We start from the raw sequence: 17,577 nt of genomic DNA on the forward strand, positions 1-17,577 counted from the left end.
AGGTATGTCACCTCTGACGGCCCCGGGACAGGTGTGTCATCTCTGACAGCCCCGGGACAGGTGTGTCACCTCTGACAGCCCTGAGGACAGGTGTGTCACCTCTGACGGCCCCGGGACAGGTGTGTCACCTCTGACGGCCCCGGGACAGGTGTGTCACCTCTGACAGCCCCGGGGACAGGTGTGTCACCTCTGACGGCCCCGGGGACAGGTGTGTCACCTCTGACAGCCCCGGGACAGGTGTGTCACCTCTGACAGCCCCGGGGACAGGTGTGTCACCTCTGACGGCCCCGGGACAGGTGTGTCACCTCTGACAGCCCCGGGACAGGTGTGTCACCTCTGACAGCCCCGGGACAGGTGTGTCACCTCTGACAGCCCCGGGACAGGTGTGTCATCTCTGACAGCCCCGGGACAGGTGTGTCATCTCTGACAGCCCCGGGGACAGGTGTGTCACCTCTGACGGCCCCGGGACAGGTGTGTCACCTCTGACAGCCCCGGGACAGGTGTGTCACCTCTGACAGCCCTGAGGACAGGTGTGTCATCTCTGACAGCCCCGGGGACAGGTGTGTCACCTCTGACGGCCCCGGGACAGGTGTGTCACCTCTGACAGCCCCGGGACAGGTGTGTCACCTCTGACAGCCCGGGACAGGTGTGTCACCTCTGACAGCCCCGGGGACAGGTGTGTCACCTCTGACAGCCCTGAGGACAGGTGTGTCATCTCTGACAGCCCCGGGACAGGTGTGTCACCTCTGACGGCCCTGAGGACAGGTGTGTCACCTCTGACGGCCCTGGGACGGGTGTGTCACCTCTGACAGCCCTGGGACGGGTGTGTCACCTCTGACGGCCCCGGGGACAGGTGTGTCATCTCTGACGGCCCCGGGACAGGTGTGTCACCTCTGACAGCCCCGGGGACAGGTGTGTCACCTCTGACAGCCCCGGGACAGGTGTGTCACCTCTGACAGCCCCGGGACAGGTGTGTCACCTCTGACAGCCCCGAGGACAGGTGTGTCACCTCTGACAGCCCCGAGGACAGGTGTGTCACCTCTGACGCCCCGGGACAGGTGTGTCACCTCTGACGGCCCCGGGACAGGTGTGTCACCTCTGACAGCCCCGGGACAGGTGTGTCACCTCTGACAGCCCCGGGGACAGGTGTGTCACCTCTGACGGCCCCGGGACAGGTGTGTCACCTCTGACGGCCCCGGGACAGGTGTGTCACCTCTGACGGCCCCGGGGACAGGTGTGTCACCTCTGACGGCCCCGGGACAGGTGTGTCACCTCTGACGGCCCCGGGACAGGTGTGTCACCTCTGACGGCCCCGGGACAGGTGTGTCACCTCTGACGGCCCCGGGACAGGTGTGTCACCTCTGACGGCCCCGGGACAGGTGTGTCATCTCTGACAGCCCTGAGGACAGGTGTGTCATCTCTGACGGCCCCGGGACAGGTGTGTCATCTCTGACGGCCCCGGGACAGGTGTGTCACCTCTGACGGCCCCGAGGACAGGTGTGTCACCTCTGACGGCCCTGAGGACAGGTGTGTCACCTCTGACGGCCCCGGGACAGGTGTGTCATCTCTGACGGCCCCGGGACAGGTGTGTCACCTCTGACGCCCCGGGACAGGTGTGTCACCTCTGACAGCCCCGGGACAGGTGTGTCACCTCTGACAGCCCTGGGACAGGTGTGTCACCTCTGACAGCCCTGGGACAGGTGTGTCACCTCTGACAGCCCCGGGACAGGTGTGTCACCTCTGACAGCCCCGGGACAGGTGTGTCACCTCTGACGGCCCTGAGGACAGGTGTGTCACCTCTGACGGCCCCGGGACAGGTGTGTCATCTCTGACAGCCCCGGGATAGGTGTGTCACCTCTGACAGCCCCGGGACAGGTGTGTCACCTCTGACGGCCCTGAGGACAGGTGTGTCACCTCTGACGGCCCCGAGACAGGTGTGTCATCTCTGACGGCCCCGGGACAGGTGTGTCACCTCTGACAGCCTTGAGGACAGGTGTGTCACCTCTGACAGCCCCAGGGACAGGTGTGTCACCTCTGACAGCCCCAGGGACAGGTGTGTCACCTCTGACAGCCCCGGGACAGGTGTGTCATCTCTGACAGCCCCGGGACAGGTGTGTCACCTCTGACAGCCCCGGGACAGGTGTGTCACCTCTGACAGCCCCGGGACAGGTGTGTCACCTCTGACGGCCCCGGGACAGGTGTGTCACCTCTGACAGCCCCGGGGACAGGTGTGTCACCTCTGACAGCCCCGGGACAGGTGTGTCACCTCTGACAGCCCCGGGACAGGTGTGTCACCTCTGACAGCCCCGGGACAGGTGTGTCACCTCTGACGGCCCCGGGACAGGTGTGTCACCTCTGACGGCCCCGGGACAGGTGTGTCACCTCTGACGGCCCCGGGACAGGTGTGTCATCTCTGACAGCCCCGGGACAGGTGTGTCACCTCTGACAGCCCCGGGACAGGTGTGTCACCTCTGACGGCCCCGGGACAGGTGTGTCACCTCTGACGGCCCCGGGACAGGTGTGTCACCTCTGACGGCCCCAGGGACAGGTGTGTCATCTCTGACGGCCCCGGGACAGGTGTGTCACCTCTGACAGCCCCGGGACAGGTGTGTCACCTCTGACAGCCCTGAGGACAGGTGTGTCACCTCTGACGGCCCCGGGACAGGTGTGTCACCTCTGACGGCCCCGGGACAGGTGTGTCACCTCTGACGGCCCCGGGACAGGTGTGTCACCTCTGACAGCCCCGGGACAGGTGTGTCACCTCTGACAGCCCCGGGACAGGTGTGTCACCTATGACGGCCCCGGGACAGGTGTGTCATCTCTGACGGCCCCGGGACAGGTGTGTCATCTCTGACAGCCCTGGGGACAGGTGTGTCATCTCTGACAGCCCCGGGACAGGTGTGTCATCTCTGACAGCCCTGGGGACAGGTGTGTCACCTCTGACAGCCCCGGGACAGGTGTGTCACCTATGACGGCCCCGGGACAGGTGTGTCATCTCTGACGGCCCCGGGACAGGTGTGTCACCTATGACGGCCCCGGGACAGGTGTGTCATCTCTGACGGCCCCGGGGACAGGTGTGTCACCTCTGACGGCCCCGGGACAGGTGTGTCACCTCTGACAGCCCTGGGACAGGTGTGTCACCTCTGACAGCCCTGGGACAGGTGTGTCACCTCTGACGGCCCCGGGACAGGTGTGTCACCTCTGACAGCCCCGGGACAGGTGTGTCACCTCTGACAGCCCTGGGACAGGTGTGTCACAGCAGACCTGGCCTTTGTCTGACAGCAAAGGACTCCAGGAACACCTTCTGAAACTGGAAGCAAAGTTCCCAACAAATGTGAGGGGTTCTGGGAAGGGATACAATGGGATTCCCAAGGAACCCGTGACCCCAAATCGATTGAGTGCTGTTTGCAATAGGTGACTGAGTTCATGAGGAAGTTTTGACTCCAGAAATAGGTAGGGGTGTGACACCTGATGCTCCCTGGGGATCAAGAGGAGTCACTAACTGTTTACAACAAAACCCTCTGGCTGGGAAGTTCCGGCGCCAGACAAATGTGTCTGTGACACACCTCACGGTGGGCAGCGTCGCCTCGGCCCCCTCCGTCTGCAGGTTAGCTCTGCGCTGCCGATGCTAACCCAGTGCAGCAAGAAGTTCTAGCTCTGTGGCTGCCGATGCTAACCCAGCGCAGCAACTAGTTCCAGCTCTGTGGCTGCCGATGCTAACCCAGCGCAGCAACTAGTTCCAGCTCTGTGGCTGCCGATGCTAACCCAGCGCAGCAACTAGTTCTAGCTCTGCGCTGCCGATGCTAACCAGTGCAGCAACTAGTTCTAGCTCTGCGGCTGCCGATGCTAACCCAGCGCAGCAACTAGTTCTAGCTCTGCGCTGCTGATGCTAACCCAGCACAGCAACTAGTTCTAGCTCTGTGGCTGCCGATGCTAACCCAGCGCAGCCATTAGTTCTAGCTCTGCGTTGCCGATGCTAACCCAGCGCAGCAACTAGTTCCAGCTCTGTGGCTGCCGATGCTAACCCAGCGCAGCAACTAGTTCTAGCTCTGCGCTGCCGATGCTAACCCAGCGCAGCAACTAGTTCTAGCTCTGCGGCTGCCATGGACTTCTCTACTTGGAAAGCAAGTCAAGGACGTTAAGGTGTGTGAAATGATCGTTGTTTCTGTTAGCTAGCTATAAAAGTTACCTAAAAAGAGGGAAAAGGAAGTGGGATGGGAGGTACCTGAGGTAAGAACTCTCTCGCCAGGTCCAAGGCCTTTCTGTAAGCAGCATCACCCTCCTGGTTCTGCTCTAGGACGTGGCTGACCAAGCCCACTGCTTTGGCTTCTTGGCCATCGAGCACCCGTGCAGAGAAGATGAGCTCCTTGGCTAGGGACATCCCAATGGCGCGCGGCAGGCGCTGTGTCCCCCCTGTGGAGTGGAGGAGAGAAAAAATGCAGGCAATGATCTGCTACCCGTTAGGTCTAACATTTCAATATTTCATTTCTTCATTTATAAAAATAAACCAGGGCCATAAGTTTGTATGTCAAAATTAGTAACTGGAAAACTAAATCAATCTCTTAATCTATCCTATCTAATAAAAGAGTAATATGCAAATTGACCGCACCTCCGCTACACCCACAAGCCATGCCCACCAGCCAATCATGAGTGAGTATACAAATTAACCCAACCAAGATGGCTGCGGCCACAGAGCGAACAGGAGGCTTGGGTTTCCCCGGCAATGGAGGAAGCCAAGCTTCCCGCACACCCTGGCTGGTCGTGGACTCCACTCAAGGCTACAAAGTTTCAATTATAGAAGATAAATAAATCCCAACAAAAATGGCAGCAGCCATGGAGCTGGAGAGAGCAGGAGGCTTGGGTTTCCCTGGCGATGGGGGAAGCCAAACGTCCTGGCAGGCCCAGGCCTCCACTCAAGGCTACAAAGTTTCAATTATAGAAGATAAATAAATCCCAACAAAAATGGCTGTGGCCACTGAGCGAGCAGGAGGCTTGAGTTTCGCTGGCGATGGAGGAAGCCAAGCTTACCCCCCGGCCACCCTGGCCTGCCCTAGCCTCCATTCAAGGCTACAAATGAAGATAAATAAATCCCAACAAAAATGGCTGCAGCCACAGAGCAAGCAGGAGGCTTGGGTTTCCATGGCAATGGAGGAAGCCAAGCTTTCCGCCCGCCCCTAGCCTCCGCTCAAGGCTACAAACTTTCAATTATAGAAGATAAATAAAACCTAGATCCCAGGGCCTCCGCTTGGGTTGCCGGGGGGCGTGGCCAGCCTGCAAACCACCACAGGCCCCTCGCCCAGGCCGCCCCATGCCTCAAGGGAACCTCCACCCTGATCTGGGACACCCTTCAGGGCAAACCAGCTGGCCCCCACCCGTGCACCAGGCCTCTATCCCACCTAATAAAAGAGTAATAAGCAAATTGACCATCACTCCAACACACAAGATTGCCGCCACAAGATGGCCAGCAGAGGAGGGAAGTTGGGAGGGACCAGGCCTGCAAGGGAGGGCAGTTGTGGGCGATCAGGCCAGCAGGGGAGGGCAGTTGGGAGGGACCAGGCTGGCAGAGGAGGGAAGTTGGGGGTGACCAGGCTTGCAGAGAAGGGCAGTTGGGGGGGACCCAGGCCTGCAGGGGAGAGCAGTTGGGGGGCGGGGACCAGGCCTGCAGGGGAGGGCAGTTAGGGGCAAACAGGCTGGCAGGGGAGCAGTTAGGCATCAATCAGGCTAGCAGGGGAGTGGTTATGGGGTGATCAGGCTGGCAGGTAGAAGTGGTTAGGGGCAATCAGGAAGGCAGGCAGGCGAGCAGTTGGGAGCCATCTGTCCTGGATTGTGAGAGGGCTGTCTGACTGCCCGTTTAGGCCCGATCCTACCTTGATCGCCCCCAACTGCCCTCTCTTGCAGGCCTGGTCCCTTCCAACTGCCCTCCCCTGCTGGCCTGATCGCCCACAACTGCCCTCCCTTGCAGGCCTGGTCCCTCCCAACTGCCCTCCCCTGCTGGCCATCTTGTGGGGCCATCTTGTGTCCACATGGGGGAAGCCATCTTTGACGACATGGGGGCAGCAATCTTGCGTGTTGGAGTGATGGTCAATTTGGATGTCCGACTGCCCGTTTAGGCCCCGATCCTACCTCTCCCAGATTGGAGAGGGTGCAAGCTGGGCTGAGGGACACACACCCCCGTGCACGAATTTCATGCACTGGACCTCTAGTATATATATAAAAGCCTAAGCAACCATTAGGACCGAATGATGGGAATGACTGGTTGACCAGTTGTTATGATGCGCAGTGACCACCAGGGGGCAGACGCTCAACGCAGGAGCTGCCCCCTGGTGGTAAGTGCACTTCCACAGCCAACCTCCTGTGGTCGGCCAACCTCCCATGGTCACGGCCGGCCAACCTCCTGCAGTCCCTCCCCCTGGCCGGCCGTGGGGTGATCGGGGGACCCCACCCATGCACAAATTCATGCACCGGGCCTCTAGTTGGTTTACAAAATTAATGTTAAGAAGTACTTGAGAATCTTCTGTCTTTTCTAAGAGACTTGGCACGGACTGTTCCTTGCAGCGCACTGGTGAACTCCCGAATGGAACCCAGTCCTCACCAGCAGGAAGCAGGCGTGCACAGGGCCAGCTCACTGCGCCTCGGCCACGCATGGGGGATCGAGGACAGGCCCATTGGCTTAGGTAAAACTCATCGATTCTGATAAATTCAGCTCATGTGCTTTTAAAGAATCATTTATAGTAAATGACATGTGAACTAATTCTAATTTAATAAACATAAAAGCAGACAGTTACTCATAAAAATGGGCTTGGTGCCGAGTTATTTCTCAGTGCAAGCACTAATTGCCTGACACTGAGGTTGGGAGTTCATTTGCGAGAAAGCGGGACAAGAGCAGATACTATTCTAAAGAGACAAATGAAAAGATGCTCAAAGTCACTGATCATCAGAGAGATGCAAATTAAAACCACAATGAGATACCACCTTACAACTGCCAGAATGGCTACCATCAACAAACAGCAAATGCTGGCAAGGATGTGAAGAGGAAACCCTCATGCACTGCTGGTGGGACTGCAGACTGGTGCAGCCACATTGGAATACAGTATGGAGTTTCCTCAAAAAATTAAACATGGAACTTCCTTTTGACCCAGCAATCCCACTTCTAGGAATATATCCCAAGAAACCAGAAACACCAATCAGAAAGGATATATGCACCCCTATGTTCACAGCAGCACAATTTATAATAGCTAAGATCTGGAAACAGCCCAAGTGCCCATCAGCAGATGAGTGGATTAAAAACTGTGGTACATCTATACAAAATGGAATACTATGCTGCTGTAAAAAGGAAGGAACTCCTACCATTTGCAACAGCATGGATGGAGCTGGAGAGCATTATGCTATGGGCAATAAGCCAATCAGAGAAAGAAAAATATCACAGAATTTCACTTATTTGTGAAATCTAATGAACAAAATGAACTGACCAACAAAATAAGACAGAGAGGCATGGAACAGACTGACATACCTCGATGTGGAGTTGGGGGACAAGAAGAGATAAACCAAAGAACTTATATACTTACTAGAGGCCCAGTGCACAAAATTTCGTGCACGGGGGGTGGTGTCCCTCAGCCCAGCCTGCACCCTCTCCAATCTGGGACCCCTCGGGAGATGTCCAACTGCCGGTTTAGGCCCGATCCCGCACTCTCGCAATCCAGGATCACTGGCTCCTAACCACTCACCTGCCTGCCTGCCTAATGCCCCCAACTGCCCTCCCCTGCTAGCCAGTTTGCCCCCAACGGCCCTCCCCTACCGGCCTGGTTGCCCCCAAATGCCCTCCCCTGCAGGCCAGTTCACCCACAACTGCCCTCCTCTGCCAGCCTGACCTCGCCCCTAACTGCTCTCCCCTGCCGGCCTGATCACCCCTAACTGCCTCTGCCTCGGCCCCCACCACCATGGCTTTGTCCGGAAGGAAGTCGGATGTCCGGAAGATGGCTGGTCGACCCGGTCTAATTAGCATATTACCCTTTTATTAGTATAGATAGCTTATATAGGATAGGATTGCTTAAATGGGGGAGGAAGAGCCTTTTTCAGCAGGAGGCAATGCTCTTGGCAGACAAAAATACATAACTCCTATATTTGGACTAATAGCCAGCCATGTGCACTATACTGCCAAACCAGTCATTAAAAAATTGAACCGCTTTCTTACACCTTACACCAAACAGCTGTTGGCCTTAAAACCCCTCCTCAGCCCCCACCTTAGGTTCTGCCTTTGCAGTTCACCGAGATTAGGTTCTGATTGGTCGGTTTCTATGCCAATCAGCATCAAAAGCTCTGCCTCCTAGGCAGCCATTGGCTCCTCTGGGAAATCCAGAACGGCCCCACCTTCACATCGGCGCCAGCCCTTCAGTCACACCCCCAGTCTGCTACCAGATGTATCTCTGGTTGCTCTGAGAAGCGGCAACTCAGGTCTGTGCTGGTGGCAATTTTGAATTCTCATCCCTGACCTAACCTTCTTACAGTGCGAGCTCCGTGAAGGCAAGCATTTGTCTTGTTCATTCTTAGTTCACTCATAGACTTTACCTGTGTCCATGCATCTATGCTAGCACCGCATGGTGACCGGTCGAACAGTCGTTTCGGTTGTCACGGTCACTGCCTTTTTATATATAGAGATATGCATAGCCCATGGACACGGGCAATAGGGTGGTGAAGACCTGGGTGGGGGGCTGGGGACTGGGTGGAGGGGGGTGAAAAGGGAGGAATGGCAGACAACTGTAATACTGTCAACAACAAAAATATATCCTAAAAATATATTAAAATTAAAAAAAAAATTTTAAAGAGTAGGCACTATTGGTAGCTTCACTATGAAACAGGGACCCTGTTAAGATTCATCTAAACCTTGTCCTTAGAGTAGCGGCCCAGGCCCTGGTGGCCCGGAGACAAGGAATGGCTGATTGCTAAGTTTCAGAGGAGAAAAGGCACACAAGCTCAAGTGTCCGGGTTGGCCACAAAGTTTACACCTTTTTTCTGCATTATTACCAACGACAATTAAAACTGGGAAGGTGATTCCATACAAAAACCAACTTCTGCCTGACAGTGAGCCGCAGGACGCAAGGCACCTGGCAGCCGCCTGCACTCACAGCTGCTCCACCTCTAGACCTTCCAAAGGAAGGCAGCCTCTCTTCTTACCTCAATCAACTTCGGAAAAATGAAAAATAAAGACCATGTTTCAAGAAAGCACATTCCTTCGGGAAGTCAGGCCATCCCCACCTGTTTCCCAGCCAAAGCCTGCCTCATTGGAAGGATGCGGTTTCAGCAAACATATTAAGAACCCTGACCAATACTTAGAAAATATGGGTGTTTAGGTCCGGCCGGCGTGGCTCAGTGGTTGAGCACTGACCTATGAACCAGGTCACGGTTCAATTCCGGGTCAGGGCACATGCCCTGGTTGTGGCTCGATCCCCAGTGTGAGGTGTGCAGGAGGCAGCCAATCAGTGGTGCTCTCTCATCATTGATGTTTCTATCTCTCTCTCCTTTCCTCTCTGAAATCAATAAAAATATATTTTTTTTAAAAAGGAAAAAAATATATAGGTGATTAAGGCTGACATTTTCAACAGGGATTGTTTTTTTTAAATTTAATTTTTAATTTTTATTGATTCATCGGCTGCCTCCTGCACAACCCCCACTTGGGATCGAGCCTGCAACCAGGGCATGTGCCCTTGACCAGAATCGAACCCTGGACCCTTCAGTCCGCAGGCCGACACTCTATCCACTGAGCCAAACCAGCTAGGGCAACAGGGATTGCGTTTTAACATCAACACAAAGAGTGCGGCTTCTGGACAACGCAGTCGTTACTCACTCCGCTTACACTGCCCAAGCAGTCAGAAACGGTGAGTCCATACGTGTTTTAGTCGATATGGCAGAAAAACGTCTGAAAAAAACGTGAAGCACTGACACATGTAAATCTAACCGTGGCAATGCTGTTGCTCAGAGCAGTAAAGACAGATCTGAGAACTTAGGGGCGAGCTGCACGGAGAAGATACGTATGGTGCTTCCAAGGACGCTGGTGAGAACAGGGGTATAAGCGATGCAACCGGAGAGTGGTGTTCACTCCTGCAGCTGCGGGACTGCCCGGAGATGCGGAACTTACGGATACAGTCAGCATGACAAGCACAGCGTCAGGGAATTACTCCTCTGGGTGTTCTGTACAAAGTTTAACGTAGATTGGTCAAAGTAACATCTGTGACCCTCAATGGTCATTGTTCATGTGGCACTTTTTATTCAGCTGAAACTCAATATTTTGCAAGTCCATAAAGCTTAAGCTCAGTTATCATATCATTTTGCTTATACTAGCACATCCTCCAGGAATGAGGATTTTGTAAAAATTAACAAAAGAATAGCCATGAAACTAACACCAGGAAACAGACACTCCCTTGAGATGCACGGCACACATTTCCATGCTTTTCTTCATGAACTAAATGCTGGGGGCCAGTGTCAGGGTGAGAGGCCGGTGCTTTCCGCTGAAAACAGAGGACCTAGGGGAGATCCTCAGCTGGGTCACCATGGACACTGCACCCAAGACGTGGCCCTGCTGGTTGACATCAGAGCCATCTACTCTGGGCTCTTCACATAAGAGGAATCACACGGCACTTGTAAGTGTTATTCCACTCAGCCGGTCTTCCAGGTTCACCCCGCGTGCAGCATGCATCAGAACTGCCTTCTTCTGCCAGGCTGAATAATATTCCATCGCATGGCTATGCTACATCTTGTGTATTCATTCGCTGATGGGCAGCTGGGTTGCTTCCACCTTTTGGCTATTCGGTGCAAAGCAGCTATGGATATATGTGCACGATTGTTTGAAACCTGCTTTCAGTTCTGTGGCGTTGACAGCCGGAGCCGAACTGCTGGATCCTGGAGGAGTCCATGTTTACCTTTTTGAGGAACAGCCACACTGTCTTCCTCAGCAGCTGCACCATTTACACTCACGTCAAGAGGGCACGATGCTCCGTTTCGCCAGAGTAACACCCGCTACTTTCTGCTGTTTTATTTAATAGCAGCCACCCTATGGTGTGAAGTGGCACCTCATTGTGGTTCTGATTTGCATTTCCCGAAAACTCCTGATGTCATGTGCTTATTAGTCATTGTATCTTCTTTTTTGGCGAAGTCTACTTAAGTCCTTTGCCCATTTTTAAAATTATTTAATCTACTTATTCTTACTAAAGTTTTTTAAGTTGTAGGAATTCTTTCTATATTCTGACTATTAATCCCTTTTCAGCTAAATAAAGGGTGGAGAATGTCCGGCCTGTCCTATAAGCTCACAAAATCATTTGGTCTGGCCCTGCCAAGGCATTAGGGGTGAGTTAATTAAATGTATGACCAAATACAGCAGGCTAATTTTTAAGTTGATAATTTTGTCTGCCCTGCAAATGATAAGTATCCAAATGGCCCTTGGCAGGGAAAGGGTTCCCCACCCCTGAGCTAAATGATCAGCAGGTATTTCCATGGGTTGCCTTTCACTCTTGACTGTGTCTGATGCACAAACGTTTTTATTTTGATGAAACCTAACCTATTTTTTCTTTTGTTGCCTGTGCTTTTGGTGTCATGTCCAGAAAATCATGGCCAGGTCAATGCCACTGAGCTTTCCCATCGCTTTCTTCTAAGAGTGTGTAGCTTCCGTTCTTACATTAAGGTCCTTGATCCATTTCTAGGTAATTTTTGTACGTGGTGTAAGGAACGGGTCCAGCTTCATCCTTTTCCAGGTGGAATCGCCGTCTTCCCAGCCATTTTTTGAAAGGGGCTGTCTTAAGTAGTTACGCAAACAGGCCTGAGCTGACGCCTGGCTAGTGTGGCTTCTCAGGAAAACTGCCAGGCCCCCCTTCCTCGCGCAGTCCGTTTGCTGAGATCAGAGACCGGTCGCGGACCCGCTTTTACGTTGGTGGAGTGAAGACAGCCGCCCCTCCGCCGCCAGGAATACACAACTGGTGATTTCAAGTGTCATAAAAACGACGTGGCCTGTTCAGTTTGCCTTTCAGTTAATCCTGCCCGTGTGAGCCGAAACCGCAGAAATGAAGCGTGTCCGGGGGACAGAACCCACGCCTGGCTGATGGGACCCAGATTTCCATGCGCATCTCAGGAGCAGTTCCCTAAATAGAAACCCCCTGCCCACATGCTGCCCCGGCTTGAAAGCAAACACACCACCTCGCTAGGGAGGCGGGCTCAGTGCGGCACCCCATCTCGCAACCTGGACAGGTGCCCAGACCTGGTGTGAAAGGAAAAGGGCGGGTTTTAAGTTCAAATGCAAACAGGTGCACTAGAGGGAACTCATCCTACTGCACCTTTTATTAATTCTGAATATTAAATTCTAGTGTTAGCAGAGTTGGGTATCGTTCTCACGGGCATCAAGTTCAGGATCACTCAGGTGCCATCTCTAGAGACACTCTTGGGGACCGACAAATGTAAACAATGGAGTTAAACAAAATGGTCCCCCGCTGACAACAGCCCTTCGCAAGCAGGACCCCAGTGCTCTGGCACTTTCACACTCTCCGGCGTCCATCCCACAGCCTCCAGCACGGAACCTGCCCTCGGGCCCTGAGTTAGATCTCAGGAACAGGGCTGGTTCTTACCTACTATGTGATAACTAAAGAGCAATTATGAAATGAATGCATGGTCTGAACTTATTTGGTAAAACAGGTGTGTGAGGTACATACATGTATCAGATATGCCCACCCAGTATGTGTCTCTGTAGATAATAGCTCTGCTTATTATCTCCCAGCGTTCCGCATTGTGTGGTCATATGACACTGGACTAGGAACATGGCCATAGTACAGACACAGAGCCAGCCACTGAGCGCAAACATCCGAGCCACTTCCTGCCCACGTTCCCAGGAAGCACTGTGGCGTCAGGAAGCCTCGGCTTCCCTGGGCTGGCCGCGTCCCCAGACACCGAGGCGTCCACGGGCAGCTCACATGCGGGCGCCCTGCAGCGCCCACCGCACTACCAAGTGCAGGAGCCAAGCCACGGGCCAGAACCGCAGCTACCGCTGGGCGCCACGTACCTCACCGCTCCTGGGGGCAGTGGCCTTACAGCACATTTTGCTTCCACAAAACCCAACTGTTCCCCAGTTCCTTTACCACCTCCTGAGCAGGCCTCCCGGGGTGCGTGACCCTGACGCGGTGCAGCCGAGGAACAGGGAGGGGCTGCGAGCCCTGCCTTCTAATGGGGATGCTGGGCACGGCCATCGCCAAGGCTCCTGCGTGGCTCTAAACAAGCCGGCCTCGGGCCTGAGGCAGCCTCGCTCTGCACCTGCACGGCTCCAGCACTCACACAGAGACCGGGGCCCGCGGAGCCACCGCTGGGAACGTGATGGCAGGTGACATCACCGAGCGCTGGCCGCCTGGAGCAGCCCCGCCCTGTGGATTCCTCTTCTGGAACCAGTTTCCAAGTGCCAACACATCTGCTCCTTCACTCCAGTGCTTACCGCATCTTCCTGCTGGGCGCGTGGCCAGAGCTGTGCGTGAAACCAAGCCCCGGGTCCCGAAGCTCACGCTCCTGTGGGAAACTTGCACCCAGCACACACGGCGCCTGCAGAACCCACAGACAGCAGGCGTGGGTCAGGGCTCTGAGGTGACCGGCTGAGGCGGAGAAGACAGGGAGGCATGTGTGGCAGCAGGAGCAGCCTGGGGCGGGGTGGGGGGATAGAGATCCTGGGGCACCTGGCTGACCCGGGTCTACTCTGAGGGTGACAGGAAGCCACTGAGCATCCGAGAGCACCTTCTGCCGTGTCGTGAGAAGGTCATTCTCTAGCACAAGCTCTGTCACTGGGAGCCAAGGAGACGGAGGATTAGCAGATGTTCATACTGCTTGCGGCAGGGCACCAACAGACTGAGACACTGCACAAGTCCCCTCAGCTCGCAGCACCCGCACCGGCAGCAGCCCCCACTAACACAGGAAACCCTGGTCTTTCCTTTGGAGGAACATCCCCACCTGCCCGCAGACCTGGAAGGTCCCACCAACGGGGCTGAGGGCTGATCCTCCTCTCCGCCCTGGCCCAGCTGCAGGCATCCGAGTCAGGTCTGGCCCGCTGCTGTTACCCTCAGGACTGGGTCCTGATGGGTGAGCTTGTGACACGGAGACTTTCTGAGCTCACAGGCAATGCCGCGGCAGCGATGTGAAGACCTGCTGATTCCTGTACTGTGACCCAGCCACGGTGTGGGCTGTCTGTCCCGCTGCCTCCGTTCTGTGCTCTGAGCACCGCTCTTAGCCAGGCACTGAGGCTGGAAACCTTACAAGGAAGTTCCTGTCCATTTAGCGCGGCCAGAGGCCATTTCTGTTACACACTCTTCAGCATCATGAATGATGCAGTAACATAACTAGTTTTGCTTTTCTCTTTCAAAAACAGATAAAGCTCAATGGGAGTTCACTCTTTGCAAAGAGTTTTACTCTTTGCAAATAAAATCCATTTGTTCAAGGTATTGGCTGAGGGACCTAACATTTGTAGACACTGTCCCAGGTGCTGAACTAGCAGTGGGCACCCAGAGACCATCCTGTCTTATGAAGCTTATTCTCTTGAAGGCAGAGAGAAAAGAAAGAGGCAGCAAACCGGCACTGAGGAAAGAGCGAAGTGTTACAGAGAGAAGTAAGGCAGGGAAAGCTCTGAGCTCCTCTCTAGATGGCGAATTGAGGTTGGGTGGGGGGGAGGACCCGCTGGATAAGTATGAAGCCCGCGCCCGAATGCTAATGAGGCAGCAGGTGAAGATCAGGCAGGACAGGGACGATGAGATGAGCAGCGCGAAGGCCTGAGGGAAGCACGCTCAGCATGCTCGAGGGCCAGGAAGGAGGTCCTGAAGCTGCTGGAGGAGGATGCGAGGGGAGGGGCAGAGAGGGGCTGACCGTCGGGGTGTGGATCACTCAGATGCAGGTAGTTTTACATCTTTATCTACACCCTGCCCCTGGAGGGTTCTGAGGGGAAAGTGGCGCGGTCTGTGTTTTAGAAGATGCTTTGGAAGCTTGGAAGAGATGACGGGCAAGATAAAAGCAGGGTGCCCAGGGGCTGCTGTTCTGCCCAAGCGCAGCATGATGGCAGACTGGACTGAACGGGGCAGTGAAGGAAGGGGAAGGGGCTGAGATTTGGGCAAGTGTTGCCCCAAAATGCTGATGAAATGGGTGTGAGAAAGGGAAATCAATGCAAAGCCCGGATTTCTGGCGTAAGTGCATGCATAGAAGGTGGTGTACTTGCTGACACTGAGAGAGTGTAGGGACGGGTGTGCTCTGGTCATGTTAAGTATGCCTTTAGGGTATGTACGTGGGCGGTCAGGCATGTGATTGGATATGCAGGCTGTTTATCAATGATCACTACCATATAGATGCCACTCAAAGCCAGGGGCCTGGATAGGTCACCCAGGGAGACTGCTCACAAATAAGGAGCCGAGGAGGAGCCAGCGAGGGCCTGAGCAGTGCCCCCTGAAGTGGACAGCGGTGGCAGAGAGCAGGGGAGGTGGTGCTCAGCTACAGCCAACTGCTTCCGGACGCCGACCCCCACACTCCCCCAGGTCTCCCAGGAAAGACCTCCTCACTGAAAGGAAGATGCCCAGGAATAAGCAGGCTTCTTCCTCGATGTGGTCATGTATCCACGGAGCATGGCGCCACCTCATGACCCGGAGGGGAGCCAGCAAAAGTTGGATCCGCAAACTGCAGGTGGTGCCGCAGAAAGACATCACTGAGCTGCTGAGCTTATAGTCCCGGCCCTGCCGCAGTCTGGGGTATTACAAAGTATTTCCTTCTGCCTAAGCTACCTGGAATGGGATTCCTGTTATCTGTACCAAAAACGTCTGGGAGTGCAGATGGACTGAGGAAGGAGATTTGGACACAGGTTTTGAAGAGTGGCAGGCAAACACGTTGGAGAAATATGGTGGGACTTCTGGGCAGGATGAATTGCACATCTGAGATTCGTGGTCATGAGCTGAGTCAGCACAGAACAGGCAGAGAAGCTGCAAGTGGGCCGGACAAGTATAGGAAGAGGGGAGCAGCCAAGTAATGGCCAGAGCTGACCTTTGCTGAGCAGACATGGCCTGCAAATGGAGTTGTCATTTAACCCTCACAGTCCCCTAGGAGGCTGGTGTGGAGGAAGCCATCATCACAAAGGAGCTACCATCTAAACTGGGCAGGGAGAGGAGGGCGTGGCTAGTGAGCGTGTCCATGGACGTGATGGTCAGTGAGGTGAGGAGAGCTGACAGGTGCGGATACTGCAGTGAGGTGTAGGAAATCTAGATTCCGCATGGAGATGCTGTGGGTAATGTGCAAGCCCAGGGCATTATGGGGAGGGGGAACACTGGGCTCAGACGGGAAGGAGGAAAAGACTTCTGCAGATACAATCACAGCGGAACTTCGGCCCTGGGGATAGCACAACTGGCTGTAAAAAGGGTCTATCACAGCTCCCCGGACAAGTTTGCTGTGTTTTAAAACCCAATGAATAGAAAATCAATCTCCTCCCAGCCCGAGCAGCCACGTCAAGCCCTGCTCCTCAATGGAGTGGCATCTGACCCCTGACCCTGCTCACCGCATGAGCACGCTCACTCCGTGGCCGTGAGCTCGCAGGCATGTTCCGCACATGCTTCCCAACAGATGACGAGGGTCGAGTGAGCATCACGAGGGCGTGGAGGTAGCTGTTGGCAGTGAGCCGCGCTAGGTGACACCACCAAACCCTCCCCTGCTACTGCCCACCTGCGTGTACTCAGCATCTTCAACAAGATCTACAGTTGCACTGCTTCGATTCAACCACTTCCTTGGAACTTTATGCGTCGACCACAAAATTCTGGGACCAGTCTTCTCAAGGCTGAGGCTGCATGAGATCCCGATGGCCGTCCTCTAATGTCCTCTCTGCCCTCGGCCTGATCTCTCTTCTCAGGTGATCGCACGGTCTAAAGGGCTGCGGAGCCTTGCCATCCATCACGTCTGCCAACCGGCAGCAGGAAGGAAGAAGGGGAGGGCAGAGGGTGCTGATCAAGTCCCAGCCAACAACTTCGCTTCCACCTCGCTGCTCAGGCCTGGCTCCCAGGCGGCTACTGGAGGGGCAAGGCCCAGTCTTGCCGAGTGTTCTGACGCAGCAGAGGAAATAAACCTGGGGCTCTCCCTCTAGGGCAGTGGTTCTCAACCTTCCTAGTGCCTCACCCTTTAATACAGTTCCTCATGTTGTGGTGACCCCAACCATAACATTATTTTCGTTGCTACTTCATAACTGTAATTTTGCTACTGTCGCGACCCACAGGTTGAGAACCGCTAGCAGGGTCGCCTAAGACCATCGGAAAACACAGATATTTACATTATGATTCATAACAGTAGCAAAATTACAGTTATGAAGTAGCAACGAAAATAATTTTATGGTTGGGGGTCACCACAACATGAGGAACTGTACTAAAGGGTCGCGGCATTAGAAAGGTTGAGAACCGCTGCTCTAAGGGAACATGAAATGGCTGGCACTATTTAATTATGTAGCAAAATGTTTTATGCTTATGTACTATTTGGATCTGAAATGTCATATTCCCGTTCAAATCCCGCGCCCCCAGGTAATGGTGTCCTGGGCTTACACCACTTACAACA

The 17,577-nt window shown here is 54.6% G+C and overlaps 1 protein-coding gene across 2 annotated transcripts in view; it reads right to left on the minus strand.

Moving 5' to 3' along the window:
• Positions 1-17,577, minus strand: part of AUH (AU RNA binding methylglutaconyl-CoA hydratase) — a 202,409-nt gene that overhangs the window by 11,293 nt on the left and 173,539 nt on the right. For both annotated transcript variants that reach the window (XM_079791346.1, XM_079791345.1), the window contains one exon: positions 4,226-4,413. In XM_079791346.1, the coding sequence (XP_079647472.1) occupies positions 4,226-4,413 (188 nt within the window). The remainder of the gene's footprint in view (positions 1-4,225; positions 4,414-17,577) is intronic.

This window comes from Cnephaeus nilssonii (genome assembly GCF_951640355.1).
Source record: "Cnephaeus nilssonii genome assembly, chromosome: 14".
NCBI lineage: Eukaryota > Metazoa > Chordata > Mammalia > Chiroptera > Vespertilionidae > Cnephaeus > Cnephaeus nilssonii.